General features: G+C 38.7%; 1 protein-coding gene across 1 annotated transcript in view; it reads left to right on the top strand.

Annotated features, from left to right (window-relative positions):
• The window catches only part of si:ch211-191a24.3 (tensin-3), an 85,430-nt gene extending 71,818 nt beyond the window's left edge, over positions 1-13,612 (top strand). Inside the window, exon 28 of the mRNA XM_036581615.1 lies at positions 13,583-13,612. Coding sequence (XP_036437508.1) covers positions 13,583-13,591 — 9 coding nt within the window. The 3' untranslated portion in view covers positions 13,592-13,612. The remainder of the gene's footprint in view (positions 1-13,582) is intronic.
• Positions 13,613-15,722: the final 2,110 nt, after the last annotated feature.

The following is a 15,722-nucleotide window of genomic DNA, read 5'->3' as shown; positions in this document are numbered from 1 at the left end:
TTAGCGTTTAGCTTGTAGTTCTCTTTATCTGATTAGTAAATCATGTCATTTGAGTAATATATTCTCTCCATTGTAATGATAACTTGTAGACAATTACTATAATTTTATGGCTGCAATAAGAGATTCTGCTTCCTAGCAGTGTTAGCTATGGCTAACGTTAGCTATCTGCCTTCCTCCTACATTCACAAGCTATTGGAAAAAAAAAAAAGAATTTCAAAACAGCCCGCCTCCAAAAACTCACAAAGCAGGTGTAGTTTTTCAGAAGTTCCTTCCACCTTCAAAATGCATCATCAGAAGGAGACTACTACTCTAGAGACTACTGCAGCACCACCGTCGGATGTGAGTACACATGATATTCATATCACTCTGTAATATTATGTATGTAGTTCTGTATGTAGTTTTATTGTATATGTCTACTCAGACCTGCATATGTCCAGATATTCTAATGTGCACATCATTGTTGTCGGATTAAAACCTCGTATCTCCAAAATAAGAACTTTTCAGGAGAGTGAAAAAACCTACTTTACTTTTACTGCAATTCAATGGAACCAGACTTTCTTTCCAAGTCATTTTAGGTCATTTCATTAAGTCCATTCATCATTAAATTTACACACAATGTGAAGGGTAACGGGTACTTTCAAAGTATGTAAAAAATCTGAAAAACATCAAAAATGGAGATTCTGATTCTGATTTTTACAGCAAATGTAGTTAGGGTTACATTTTTTTTCGTTTTGACAACAGTGTCCCTTTAAGATGCGATTATAAATAAACACACCCTCATTTCTGTTTAAGGTGTGAGTCAGCACCTCTTTCCTTCTTCCTGATAAAAAGTCCTGCATCTGATATAGGCTGTAAATGTTGAGGAGAGAGGGGGGGGTGAATGTGTGGTTACATCTTGTTCTTCTCAGCTAGAGGGTGCCGTGATATATTTCATGCTTCAGCATCTTCGGCTTTAACGAGCAGCACATTCTTCACACACTCCTCTGCCTCCATCATGTGACAATGAACTCAGCATTTTCTACAGATTCCTCACTCCGAGACGGGACGCGTACGCGCACACACACACGCGCAAGTACACAAGCACACTCAAGCACTAACACTTACACAAACTCTCACGTTCCTTTTCGGACTAGCCTACGTGCTCTAAAGCACATGCTGAGAAGGTCTTGCCTTTTGTGATCAGCTCACTCTATGCATTGTCTCTGCATTCAAACACTTAAATACACACACACACACACACACACACACACACACACACATTCGGTCAAAGACTTAATGAACCTGTGTAAGGGGTGGGCAGGGTAATCACACTTACAAAGGCCTCTTAGCCAAGGAGAGACCAGCAGATTAACTTTCATTACATCAGCATTTATACAATACCTTTAATGAGAGAGTCACTCTGAGTGTATGTAAGTGTGTGTGTGTGTGTGTGTGTTTGTGTGTGGGGGGGGGTGGTAAAAGAGAGAGGGGCTTGTGTGAGACTGTCTATGTCTACTCTTCTTTCATTCCCTCTTGCCCCCATTCACTCACTAACTCCTGAAAGGTTCAAGCAGGAATTGCTGAAACAGCACCACAGCTGTCCCAGATCAAGTGCTGCAGTTACTTCAAGTAAAAAAGATAAACTTTAATACATTTTATACAGCATTGTGCAGAAGTCAGTGACCACACTTCATTTATTTAATTTCCAGTCAAAACTGCCATTAAGTACATGTTACACATTTTTCAGTATCAGAAAATAAGTATAAAACCTCCCAGGAATACATCATATCAGACTGTGAAGACAAATACATAGTTTTTGGCACTCACTAATACCAATTCCAATACCACACTGAGTAACCTACTTATAATTCAGTGCAAATGAGTGCAACATACCTTAAAATTAAATCTCTTAAGATCTAGCTGCTTTTAAATGATAGGCTAGCTATGCTACATTAGGTACCTTGGATCAAGTAGCGTTGCAGTAGATAAAAGCAGATTTTGTTCCACATCAGGAAAGTGCTTTGGTACAGATGTAAGTAAAGTACATTTCATATTTTTGATCTCTGCTCGTCCTCTGTAGCACAGTGACAGCAGGAATCACATCTGAGCCAACTCTGAGGAGCTTGTCGAGTTTTATGTCTTATTGGAGTGTTTTTGGCTAGTTGAGCTGCAGTTGACACACTGCGATTTTAGACATCTTGTTCTTTGATGAGTCACATTGTGTGTTCTAATAGACCATTGTCTATTAGAAACCTATGATTTTTACACTCACACTGTGTCCAAACACTCGGTCTGATTGAGATACTCTATGAAACTCAGCCCCTACAGATGGTTCTGTCTACAAGAGCACCGTGCACACACTGAGAAACTGAGCCACGGCAGCTTTGCCAACTACACTGTGCACGATAGGCCTGTCTAGCCCATTTTTAGGGGTGCTCAAACCTAAATTGAGTCTTAGCACCCCTAAAAATAAGAGTAAAAAGTTGTTTTTTTATTATCTGACAAGCAAATGATATGATCCTCTTTCTCTCTCCTATCCTTCCACCCTCCTGCTCTCCCTGGAGCCGTGCAGTAGCTGCGTGCTAGTGCAGTTACAGTGTGACTGTGAGGTGTGGTGTCTCCAGTAAGTAGCGCAGACAAGGATTTCTTATCACTCAGCACCAATACATTACAGTCATTAGCAGCAATCCTCATTTCTGCTGCACTGAATCACAGATCCCTCTTCATGTTGTTATTGATAGCTACCTGACGTTTTTTTATCTAGCAAGTTAATGTTGCAGGTCATCAATCAACCACTGTCCACTGTTTGAATTATAGTGAGAGAAACTAGCTGTTGTGCCATTGGTTGGCCTGTGTGTTGATATTAAAGCCAAAGTGCTAGACTTGTACTGTCTGTATGTGTATCAGCTAATTAATGTTATAGAATGATGAAGGACATGATGAGAAAAAAGGGGGGGGGTGTGGGTTGCTGGTCTCATTGTGTGCTCAGCACCCCTAAAGCTCTGATCCTAGAATCACCCCTGCTGTGCGCTGATCCTGAAAGCACCAGACTTTGATAGCAAATGTCAACCTTTTTCACCTCCATGTGTGTATGTGTTTAAAAATAGGCTAAATCTGTGGAAATCTGCTAAGGCAGAATGTCTGAAGTGACCAATGACTTTGTGTCCAACTGCCACAGCTTCAGCAACACTCCACCGTGCAAGCAGACCCTCGTTCACTGCCAGCTTGAGTCGTTTTTTCATTAGTGCGGCAGAGTACACTAGCGGACACTTACATCACATATCAGGTACCTATTAGGTGGTAACAAATGTTGGTATTGGGGCATTTTTATGAGAACAAATATGAGCAAATGAGCACGATATTGGGCTGAAACATTATACAGAAGCCTCAACAACTAAATATAACATTTTTCAGTATTTAGTGTGCCCAGCCGTTGCCTTTATTGCAGCTTCCATTCTTTTGAGAACACTTGCTTGCAGTTTTTCAAAGAAATCTGCAGGGATATTTTTCTCCACCTTCAAAGTTTAGCTTTAAAAGTTGGTTGTATTTTCTGTTTCTCACACGCTAAGTAATCTCAAACACATTTAATGATGTTGAGGTCTGGGATGGATTCTGGGGTGGTTAATCCATTGTTCTGAGAAAACCAGCAGCTTCTTTGATTTGCAATTTTGTGTGTTTCTTTTTCTCATTAAAGACTTTTTTGACAGCTACACATCCTTTTAGACTCATAGTATTGAGTTGCCTTCTCACAGTGAAAATATGGACAGAAACGTGGATTTTTCAGCTGTGATGTAAGCGTGAGCTTTAATGATTTTATCCTATGTGATAGTTTTGGTGGTGAAACAGGTCTTGTACAGGTCTTGCAGTCACATTTTGAACTTTTTGCTTGGATACAGGGTGAAGTGTTGTTCATTTATACACCTTTATGCAGTTTGAGTGGGTTGAGAAATGCTTTAGACATGAATTAATAGAAAAGATTGGGATGACTGTTGTCTGTTTGTTAGCACCATTAGGCTACATTCACATTACCAGGTCGAAGTGGCACAAATCTGATTTTTTGCCAAAATGTGACTCCCATTTGATGTTTTCAGGGCTGTGTGGACATGCAAATCTGATCTTTTCAAATCTGACCTGAGCCATTTTCATATGTGGTCCTAGATCGGATATGTATCCGATTCATGGCCATGTGACCTTAACATGAATGCTCAGATCGGAATTCATGTGCTTTTTTTCCACTGCGCTTTCACCATCATACAGCGTTATCATGGCAGCAGCGCCAAACAGAAGTTAAAGCCTGTAAACAGTGGAAAAGCAGCTCATCTCACCTTTTTTCACCTTTGTCTTGTTTTAATAAAGAAACTGAGAGTTTCTTTATTAAAACTTGAATCACTTACCTAAACGAGTGTGAACCATCGCGCCAGAGAGATTAGATTTGAGCAAAAAATCTGATTTGTGCAATGAGGCTTGTAATGTGAACCTAGCCTTAGTCTTATAGCTTTAGAGCTAAACTGTAGAAGCACTTTTCGTGTAAATATGAACTTTTGCCAAACTGTTCCTTTAATGTGGGGTCAATGTGCAAACATCTTAAATACTAGCTAGAATGCATAATTTCTTAAACTGTTTTAAATTTGCTGTAAGGCATATGTTGATAACTTCTATTACTCAGCAATTTGGGATATTTCCTGGGTGAGAGAAGTGCACTGCTAAAATTAATGGTGCTGTAAGCAAATTTTGGGGGTTGTGAAAATAGAAGAACCATATTTGGTCCTTGGGAAACCTTGTAATTGATGATCATTTGATCCTTTTCTATAACTTTAATTGTGAATGTGAAAACAATTTTCAAGTTTTAAATAACCTTTACATAATATAATGGTAATATAGCCGTAACTATACAATAATGATAAAAAAAAACATTTAAGAACTTTGGAGAGCTTTTAGAGAGTCTTTGCTAATGCTGTTAGTTTCTACTTAATTTGGTTATATTCCTGTTCAATATAAGCATCTTCCCATTTCTGGCATTCAGCTTTTCTTGCCTCCCTCCAGTCATTAAATGCTAGGTTAGCCCCATTAGCCACTTTTGCTAAATAAAATCACTTGCAAAGGGAAGGAAGGCTCCTCTGTGGCATACTAAATAGAGGTATCACGCTGCTGAAGACGCTGGGCACATTTGCATTGGATGGAAGGAGGACAACGTCATCTGTGTTCGGTTGCACCTCCACAGAGAGCTCTGCTAGTGTTTGTTCCCACATTCAGCCATGTTTGCTACCTCACAGCTCTCTAATAAGGGGTTGAGGTCTCTCCAAACACACCTCCTGCTACAAAGCCACTTTGTCATTAAGTCCTCATTTTCTTTAATAAGGGGTGCCCCTCATTTCATCTGAGTGCAGTTCTCTTTCGTGCTCACTAGAGGACAGACTTATACTCCTGAGTAAGGATATTGCTATAAAATCTCCATTTTTATAGGATTTTAATATGTATTCCTCAGAGAGCTATAAGACTTTGTGGAATGAAATTACCTCTCGGGTACAATTTCTACTAACTTTGGATGAAGTTACTTTTAAAGGTGAAGTAAAAAAGTAATAAACTGTTCATTACTTTAAATAAGAGGAACTTGTAAGGTCACAGTTACCTTCTCTGGAAGTTGCTTTTGTGTTACCTCACGTCTTTGTCAGAGATTGATGTACTTTTTTGTTTTCATGATAAAATATGGTCATTCATATCAGTTAACTAACTATGAACTTCTATGAAACCAGTTTGAAGTCTTACTAAAATAAAATGCTAGCTAATCTAAAAATACAAGGTTTTAGGCTAGCTCACTACAGTATAACAAAATTCATTTTTAAGGTGATTTGTTGCATTTGTTATAATAATGTATTCCTCGGGGAGCTATAAAGGCTTAATAGGATGAACTGACACAGGCTGTCATCAAATTAATGGGCCCCTGGGCACAAATGTTTGGTGGGTCACTACCTGGCTACTTTTTTTTGGGTGGTCAGTAATTTTGTTTTGATATCACAGCAAGTTAAAGAAGGCCTATGCGGTGTCACAATGACAGCATACTAACCACCTTTTTTTCAATCGAGACAAAACAGTGGCTGTGTTTGCATGCAAAGTTTTTGCCAATCTGATTGAATACATTCCGATTACAGATTAAGACTTGGGTGTCTTTATGCTCACTCTACTCAACAATCTGATGGAAGATCTTCGTTTAAACGCGCACTACAAGTAATCTGATCGAAAATGACGCGCATGCATGTAGCACCACCAGTAAAAGTTACCATGACAGCCAGCAGCATGTGAGATCCAGTCAAAGTGAGATGAGTTTTCAGTTGGCGCGCTTGTGTTTTTAATTAGTTTAAAATATGTCAGACTCAGAAAAATGTACCTCACGTGTACTTACTAAAGAAGGCAGAGAGGAAGAAGTGTTCTGAGACACATAAGCTGGACGCCCGTCCCACCGCTGTCTTTTAAAGCTCAAAACACAAACTTCGTCTCCTCTGCAGACCAGTTTCTGCTCCCGCCATGTTGAACGTTATAAACGTTTGCCAGAGCCGGTTTATAAGTTCTCTGCTTCTGCTGTGACGCGAACACACATGCGCAGAACGTACTTACACGTTCTGATTGGAAATGTAATCAGATACAGGCGTTTACATGGCTATTATTCTTCTATTTAACTGATTATTTACAGGATTACCCACCTCGTTCAATCTGATAGAAATTGTATTCTGAATGGCCTCAATCGGACTAGTCTATTCCGATTGGTGTGTGCATGGACGTATTCTATTCCAATTGAGCTATTAGTTGGATTATTAACAGATTATTAGGCTGCATGTAAATGTGACTAATGGCAAGATTACACACACGTTAATGAGAACACTGGTTAACATAAACCCAACAACCAGTGCAGCATCTCTCTATAAAGCATCCACTCTTGACAAGCAAAACATTAACCCCAGCAAAGGTAACATAAATTACAATCAGACAGCTGAAATGTACATAAAGACAGAAAAAGCAGCAAAGTTAAAAACCCAAAGTGTCGAGCAGCCTAGCTAAAGTATGCTGCTGCAGTGGACGTGAAAATGTTTCATTTATGTTTTACCTCTGATGATGTAGATCACTGCCCACAAGGACAAATTAGCTTTTTAACTCAAGTGGTCAACATGTATTTGGCTGTCGAAGTTTGAGGTCTTGCTTTTACAGATCCCTCAGGCACATCTGTTAAATACCTGGAGCTTCATATTCTGGGTACATTCATAGGAACTCTAGCTCAATTTTAAAAACCTGAAAGCTGGGCTGAGATAATGAGGATAGTGTAACAGTTACTAAGCAGTGATTTGAGGTGAAAAATAAATAAACGGATGTCTAGGAAAGACATAGTGAGTGTCAGTTATGATCTGTGATGACACAAAATTACACCGTGTCCTAACAGCAAACTGGCACTCAAATGTAGTATCGCATGGCATCACAGGGTCTGCAGTATGTCAACCCTGGAAATGTCAAGTGTGCGTCAGGTCAAAATGTAAACAAACCACAGACCTCTCTGAAAGATAGCTGTCCAGCTGTGGTTTGGGGCCTGTATTTAATAGAGTTTGAAATGAGTTATGTTTAATCTCCACATTGAACATCAGTAGTCTAAATAACATGGCATTATACCACCCTGGTGTTGCGCAGCTTGGTTATGCTAACTTGTATCTACTTAGCTAACCTAAATAGCTAGCTAGCTATCTAACGCAAATAGTTTTTACCCCTAACCTCCAGCACTCTGGCTGTTTCTCTCCAACTTGTTTACTGTAAGGGTCGGAGAGGTCCCTCTCTCCTTCATGGAAGATTTTCTTCTCATCCATTTTAAAGTGGAATTGCAAAGCAATGCAACGTGTCGAAAACAGAAATGGGGCGTCTGTCAAAAATGGCATGATGAGTCACATCGCACTCTGCTGCCCGCTGCTAGTGTAGACATCCTCATTGTTTACATTGGAAGTGTTTTGGTTTCACTGTTGTCACTCACATCGCTTGCTGTTAGGACATGGGATCAGTTCATTTTTACCCACTGTGCCGTTCCCATCACAAGTCAAAACAGCTGTTTACATTTTCTCATAATTGCTCGTGGGCAATTATGGCTTGGGCCCCTGGCCACACACCCATAATACCCACTGGGCGATCTGGGCCTGAACTGACTATTCTGGGGCAACTTTTTCTCAGTAATGGACACAGTTAGTCTTAAAAGTAATCACATACAAATTGTTCATTACTTTTAAACCTAACTGCATCACTGAGAGAAAGTTCTCTGTAAAAAATTATTATATTAACTTTTCTCCAAATACTTCTTGATTAAATAATAATAATAATAATAATAATAATAATAATAATAAAATAAAATAAAACAAACTTTGATGTTTTATGAAAACACAAAACCAGCTCATTTAAAATCAAAAGATTTAAAATCAGTAGGCCAGCTACATTTATACATTTTTGATGGAATTTGTGTTATTATATAATATGATGCTCAGCACAGAGATTTCTGTGCACCCCAGGCATTGATGCACCACTCTAGACCACTAGAGTTTCTCTTTATATTCAATTTTCCTTTTCCTTAGCCTCCATCAGCAAACTTTTTTAAACGTTGAAAAAGTTTTTATGAAAAATTCTTCAGATGGAAACATAGCTAACATAGCTAACTTGGTTTCCACCTGAGGAATTTTTCATGAAAACTGTTTCAATGCTTCAAAAATTTGCTGATATAGGCTATGAAAATAGAAGATGTCTGTAATATTTTATGAATGTAACTTTTTTTGATGCATGAAATATTGTGAATAAAATAATAATAAAAATAAAATAAACAAAACTTATCAGTAGATAACGAAGATATGAGGGAAACCAAATATGCACAAGTTGTGAAATACATAAAATTACAGATAGAAACATGTCAAACACAACCTTTTATCAATAAACCAAAACTTATGCAACAAGAGTTTTGGCAAAACTTGATGTCATTATGTGAAGCATTTTTAAAGCTACAAGTCACGTTGATAAGAACAGACTGCAGGACGGCAAAAATAAAATTGAGTTTGTGCTTTTTTATTTTATCTTTTGCAGTCAAGTCAAGTCAAGTCAAGACTCAAGAGGCTTTTATTGTCATTCCATCTATGTACAAGTACACAGTGGAGTGAAATTACGTTCCTCCAAGGAACTTTTGCAGTTTGCTGAGAAAGTCGATGGCAACATGGTGGAGTTTTCTATGTAGCAATATTCCTCATTCCTCTAATTGTTATTCAAGGTCACTACAAGACCAACTCCAACTGATATGGCAGAGTTCTGACCATTCGTGAGAACAGCAGCCATGTAGCTTCCTGCAAGTCACAAATAATCGTCTATTTAGTCTGTGCATGTCTGTTATAGACAACATGCCTGTCAGCCAGTGAAGATGCACTCAAGTTTCCTTCTCAAATGTGATGTGGTTGGATTTCAGTGTGTGATAAGAGTGCTCCCTTTGTTTGTGTTCCTATTGTGTCTCAAACAGGTCACTTTATGATGGAATGAACCATAATGAGGTGACAAAAAGGACTTGATCGCTGCAGGGATGCTATTGTGGTTCTTTTTACAGGCATAAAGATCAGTTTCTAGTGTTGAGATGGGCATTTACACGAGGTGGATATCAATTTAAGATGGCCTTCTTGATTTAGAACTAGATGAACATGCACTGTAAAAAAAATATTTGTGTAAAATTACAGCAAGTTACCGGCAGCAATTTCTCCCAAAATGTACTGTTTATTTACAGTACTTACACTGTATCATAGAATTACAACACTGTACTGTTTCTAAATACAGATGATTACTGTAATTGTACAGTGTTTTCCCGCACCTGTATTTCTAATGTACAGCTCATATGTGCTCTAATGTGCACCCACAGCTGTCTGTGGGCCCTCGGTAAACACCACTAGTCTATCTAGCAAACTGGTAGCAAATGCTCGAACACTCCTGCATGCCAATATGAGAGCGATCATGCTGTTTTTCACATCAGCGTCGTAATTTTTACCAATCTCACCATTACTTAAACACAAACTCTCTCGTGGTTCCAAAACATGTAAAGTGCATTCAGACATATTTTTGGGTAGGAATAACATGCAAAAAGCACTGGTCACTTCCTAAATATGTGTGGCAAATGTTTGCCAATCACTGTAAAATTCTGCATTTTTACTTAGTAGTATTAGGTAGAGGTAGCATTTCTCGATTAGAGAGGTAGTATCTCTTGGTAATATCATGACTAAGACTAAGGCTGTCACCAATATCATCAAACTTCAGCTGTTATTGTATAGAATACACAACTGAAATCCTTAATATAATGCAAAACTGTGTATTTTTAGCCCTACAAATAACATAATTGTGACCAAAATGTAGTGGTTGTAGTGGTCACTAAAATAACTGCAGAAAAGTAATTTAAAACACATTGAGCCAGTTTCCCGGTCATGAATTGTGCCTAGTCTTGGACTAAATTGCAGTGTCAATGATGAATCATTATTGGAAATTCTTTTTAGTCTAGATTTAGACTTAATCTGAGTCTGGGACACTGGCCCATAGAGAAATTATTATGTTTAGCCAGAAAGAACTGGTCGAATCATTAGGTAAAAATGCAGTTTTGTAAACAGAGTGGGCTTTGAACTAGCTGGCAGCCCTCCATTGTTTTCTTGCAGGATCACTTTGTAAGATGTGTAACTAAAGGAAAAGGTCTAATTCATATCCTCGGTGCCGTGAATGAACAGAGTCATGCACATTAAGAGATGGACTGCTATGTGGACTCAGTGTGGTATGTGATATTTAAGGAGGCAGCAGTCGTACAGATTGTGATATAATCTCAGGGGAGGGTAGAACCTCCCTGCTTCTTGGCCCTCACTGTCTGTCTAAAAGCTTTGATTGAAAAGATTTCCAGCAAATTTGATACAATCATCTAAACCCCATATTGTGAGTCATGTCTCACTTTATTCCACAGAATCAAGGTTTCATATGAAAGCAGTCGTCTTTGCATCGTGGAGTTAAGGCTGAAATTGTCTGTGGGATAAAAAGGAGCTTAGCTGACCTCAGTCTGAGTAAATATACCCTAGTGACTGTATGCAGTTGTGCATAAAATATTACTTAGGAGGATAGTTTACTTTTCTGTTGGTATTTGGCTGGTTTGAGGTTGTGTATGGCAGCGGTGTAGATTAAGAATATAAGCTTAGGATGTTACTGGTAAGTGAATGTAATGTATATGCAGAACTATTTAAGGCCATATCTTCATTAGCCTCATTTAGAATGGTCTGAATAGCTTTTAATTATTTACATTTATTTATTTAACCATACTGTTATTTTAATGGTCCCCTATAGGTGATCTACAGATATTTAAATTATTAACACACTTTCTGGGGTTAGTTGATTAACAACACATTTGGGGTAAGGCCTAGGTTAAGGAGTAGGTGTAGGTTTGAGGTTGAAGATTATGGATAGATTAAAGGTTAGATTTACAACAATTCAACTTTCAACTCTCGACCCATCTTTCCCTGAAACGGCCTACCCAAAGTAAAAGGAGCACTGTTCTCACATATTCTGAGCTACAGTGATGATCTTGGTCTCATTTGAAAGGTAGCACTCTCAAGTTTTTTCCCAATCATCAGAATAATTGTATGATATACTGACACAGAGTAACAGAGGCTAGAACGGAGGAGTTTTATTTCCACCTGGTTCCACCTCTAAACTGATCTCTGACTCTTGCCGTGTTTTGGATTATGATAGCGGATTTGAAGATAAGGACCCACAGATTTAGTGTTTGCTCATTTGGTGTTTATGTTGCAAATGAGACGATTGCAACTGCTGTAAATAATGGAGCATAAAGTGGTTTGCGGGAATCACATTCTGAGAGGTGTACTGCATCACTTTGCTGGACAATTTGATGCATAAAAAAAATATATAAAAAAACGTACACTTTGATGGTAATGTGCCAGTACTGGTACAGTGATCCAGAAATGGTTAAACTCAGCTGCATTTAATAGTTATTTAGTTTAATGTTTAGACAGACTGAACTTCTGAAAAGCATCTACAGTGGACTGTTTATTCTAAAAAGACATGTAATTATGTAGTTAATTATATAGGGATTACTTTTATATTTTATATCAACAAGTTTGAGTCTAAACCTTTTACTGTTTGTCAGGAAATGTGACTAAAATGTCGGATGATCCACGAAAAAAGACAAAGGCTTAACTGCATTTAGATTGGAATTACAGGTCAGTAATGACTGAAGCACTGATGTGACTTAATTGCTGTTTAGTAGCTGGTTTGGGGTACACTAATAGAATAGTGGTGGACTACAGCTGTTTGAAATATAGCATGGTTGGTGTTGAATGCAAATCGGATGGAAAGTCTGTGGTCTCCGTGGCCTCTGATCCAGAGCAGATGCTTGTTCTGACCCAGATTCCAATGACTCGTCGTCAAGGAACGAAGGGAGGGGGTGGGGGGTGGCGGAAGAACGAATTAATCAGACCGAAATGGAGAGAAAGAAAGAGAGGATGAAGCACACAGGGAGGGACTGAGAGAGAGAGAGAGAGAGAGAGAGAGAGAGAGAGAGAGGAGTGAAGGAAAGTGTGAGTAGAAAAGAGAGAGAGAAAGAGAGAGAGAGTGAGAGAGACATAGAAAGAGACAGAGGGAGCTTTTTTTGTGAGAAAGAGGCCTAAAGCGATGTGGTGGTTTTATAAATAGCTTTAGGGTCGTTAGGGATGGCAGCACTGTCATGGGCAGTGTGGACTGTCGCTAAGGGTAACCGCTGCCCACTGACACACACAGAAGCACACACACTTTCAGGAATGTCCAGCAGGCCCTGTAAAGCAACTTTAAGAAAATGAAAGAAGAGTGTAACACTACTTTGGTAACAGTGCTGAGGTATTACATAATGAACTACATATTGGTGTATAAATTGTGACCCACCAAATGACGATCTCTATAATAATCTCTATAAAGAATCACTACACACGGTTGAGTTTTAAATGTTATGCTATCAAGCTAAACTACATTTTTGTAGCTAATTAAAACAAAACAAAATGCGAACAAAGTAGAATTTAGTACTTTAGTTAGCTTGATTACTAGGGGTGTAATGATACACTGTGATATTTTAAACAAAATTTAAATAAACAAAAATTATAAATGATATTTTTTTATTTCTGAAGTGTAAACAATGCAAAACAATGCATTTGCTTGTAGAAGTTTTTCATCAAAAAACTTTAGTCTCCTGAATTTAAAGGAAATTACTAGGAACAGAGCTTTGTAAACAAAATATACTATTGTAGCTTCACCATATATGAAATATCCAAGAGAAAACTTTCTTTTTTTTATTTCTGAAGAATAACAATTTAAAATAATGTACAACAGTTGTGATTAGCTCTTTCAAGCTCCCAATCCAAAACGGCCAATTTCAGTACCTCGGCAATGTTTTACTAAAAAGTAGGCGAGTTTGGAGTACAAAGCTCGCTATTTCCCACTCTCCGGTGATCACATGCCCTCGAAGTCCATCCTACTGTTGTTATTGCTACACTGTCTGCCTCTTTTAAGTTTACATCACGTTTGCTTTTGTTTCATTGTACAGGGCCAATAAAACAGAGCGACTGAGGTGTGGATGTAATGGAATGCTGTACTTGGGCTCCAGAGTGTTAAATAGAAGCTGAAATCCATCATTATCAACTAAGAAAACGGCCTCATGTCATTTGCAATAAAAAACAAACTGACTGTATTAGACTGTAGGCTAGAAACTGTGATGTATGGGAGCATGATGTATGATGTGCTGGTGTTCAAAAATGCATTTGCATTGGATGGCGTAATAAACAGCACATACTTGTAATCGTCCATCTCCATGATGCACGTTGTCACATTTTTTCAGCCTATCTTGTGTTGCGTCACTCACTACAGAGTTTCAAATTGCCTCTGGAAGCAACATCAGCACAAGAACTGTTGGGGCCTTCATGAAATGGATTTCCATGGTTGAGTGGTAGCACACAAAGCTAAAATCAAAATGCATAATGCCATGTGTCGACTGGAGCGGTGTAAAGCATGCAGCTTCACTATCTGGCGGGCTGAAGGATGAATCTGGGTTTGGCAAATGCCAACACTACCTACTGGATTGCAGAGTACCAAAAGTAAAGTTCGGTGGAGGAGGAATAATGGTCTGGGGCTGTTTTTCAGGTTTTGGGCTCAGCCCCTTACTTCCACTGAAGAGTAACGTTAATGCTTTAATATCGAAAGACATTCTAGACAGTTATATACTTCCAACTTTGTGGCAACAGTCTGAGGAAGGTCCTTTCCTGTTCCAGCATGAGTGCACCCCTGTACACAAAGGTTGGCTCCATAAAGACATGGTTTGATGAGTTTGGAGTAGATGAACTCCAGCAGCCTGCACCCGATCCCTGACCTCAACCCCATTCAACACCTTTGGGATGAATTGGAACATTGATTGTGAGCCAGGCCTTCATCCAACATCAGTGCTTTTTTAACTGAATGGACACAGATTCTCACAGAAAGCCTCCCAGAAGACTGGAGGTTTTTGTAGCCACAAATGTGGATCCAACTACATATTAAGCACCATGGTTTTGGAATGGGATGACCAGCAAGCTCATATGGGCGCAAAGTATAGGTGTCCACATACTTTTGGCTATGTGTATATATATATATATATATATATATATATATATATACATACACCCAGTGTCTTGTTTTGTGGAAATAAACCGTTTATTATCAGCGTGGAAGAACTTTTTATGCAACTGTGACACTGCATATTGTTGCTGTTAGCAGAAAGTCTCAGATTTCCACAATGGTAACTTGACAGGAGAAAGCAACACATTCTTTATTTTTAATGTAAATTAAAATAGCAATATATATATAGCAAGAGCCGTTTTTAACAATCTAGTTTGAGGGCCAATACTACAAATGTGTCTGAACACATTTACTAATACTGTACATTTGTGTATTTATATACCGACACTAAACTTGAATTGGATTGAAAAGATCTGCATCACTGTCATTTAGGAAGGGTTTTTATTCACCTTATAAGTGAGAATTGATTGGAAGACTGAAATCATTTTTAGAGACATTTCATTCAGTGACATCACAGCATGCATAGCTGATAACATCTTATCAGTCTCAGTGTGCGTGTGGGCAAAGCAGATATATCTCAGATTAAAATGGAAGAAGTGCTAAATTTGTCCTAAGATGATGAAATACGACTGGATTACGCATGTTCACCAAACAGATTTCATTTTCAGGTCATGTCCTTATCTCCTCTATCAGGGGTGACTCCCAACTGAGCTAGATGTGTGACCTCAGTGAGGCCTTTGTGTGCTAAAAAAAGAGAGCCACCTGATTTTGTGCATGTGAGTGCGTGTGTAAGAGAATGAGAGAGCCAGAAAGAGAGAAAGAATTGTACGCTATAATGGAATGATATCAAAACTCAATAGAATAAGAACCATTGACCCTCGGATCAGAGGTCACGACCCCAGACAACTCCACTAGAGTTTGCCCTTTAAGCATGCACTTAAATAACCCCTCACCTCTGACCTGCAGACTGGGAACATTACATCATCCCTTTCCCATCATTATTAGGGCCATAGAACTATTGACTGAGTGAGTGTGTGGGCGTGGGTGAGCGTGTGTGTTGGAGCAGCCACTGATGGAAACTGCAATGGAGTGATATGATAGAAAAGGCAAGAGAAAGAAAGAGGTTGTGTAAGTGA

Source organism: Colossoma macropomum, unplaced genomic scaffold (genome assembly GCF_904425465.1).
Source record: "Colossoma macropomum unplaced genomic scaffold, Colossoma_macropomum, whole genome shotgun sequence".
In the NCBI taxonomy this organism is placed as follows: Eukaryota; Metazoa; Chordata; class Actinopteri; order Characiformes; family Serrasalmidae; genus Colossoma; species Colossoma macropomum.
The sequence above is the reverse complement of the archived record's forward strand: the minus strand, read 5'-3'. Positions and strand labels throughout refer to the sequence as shown.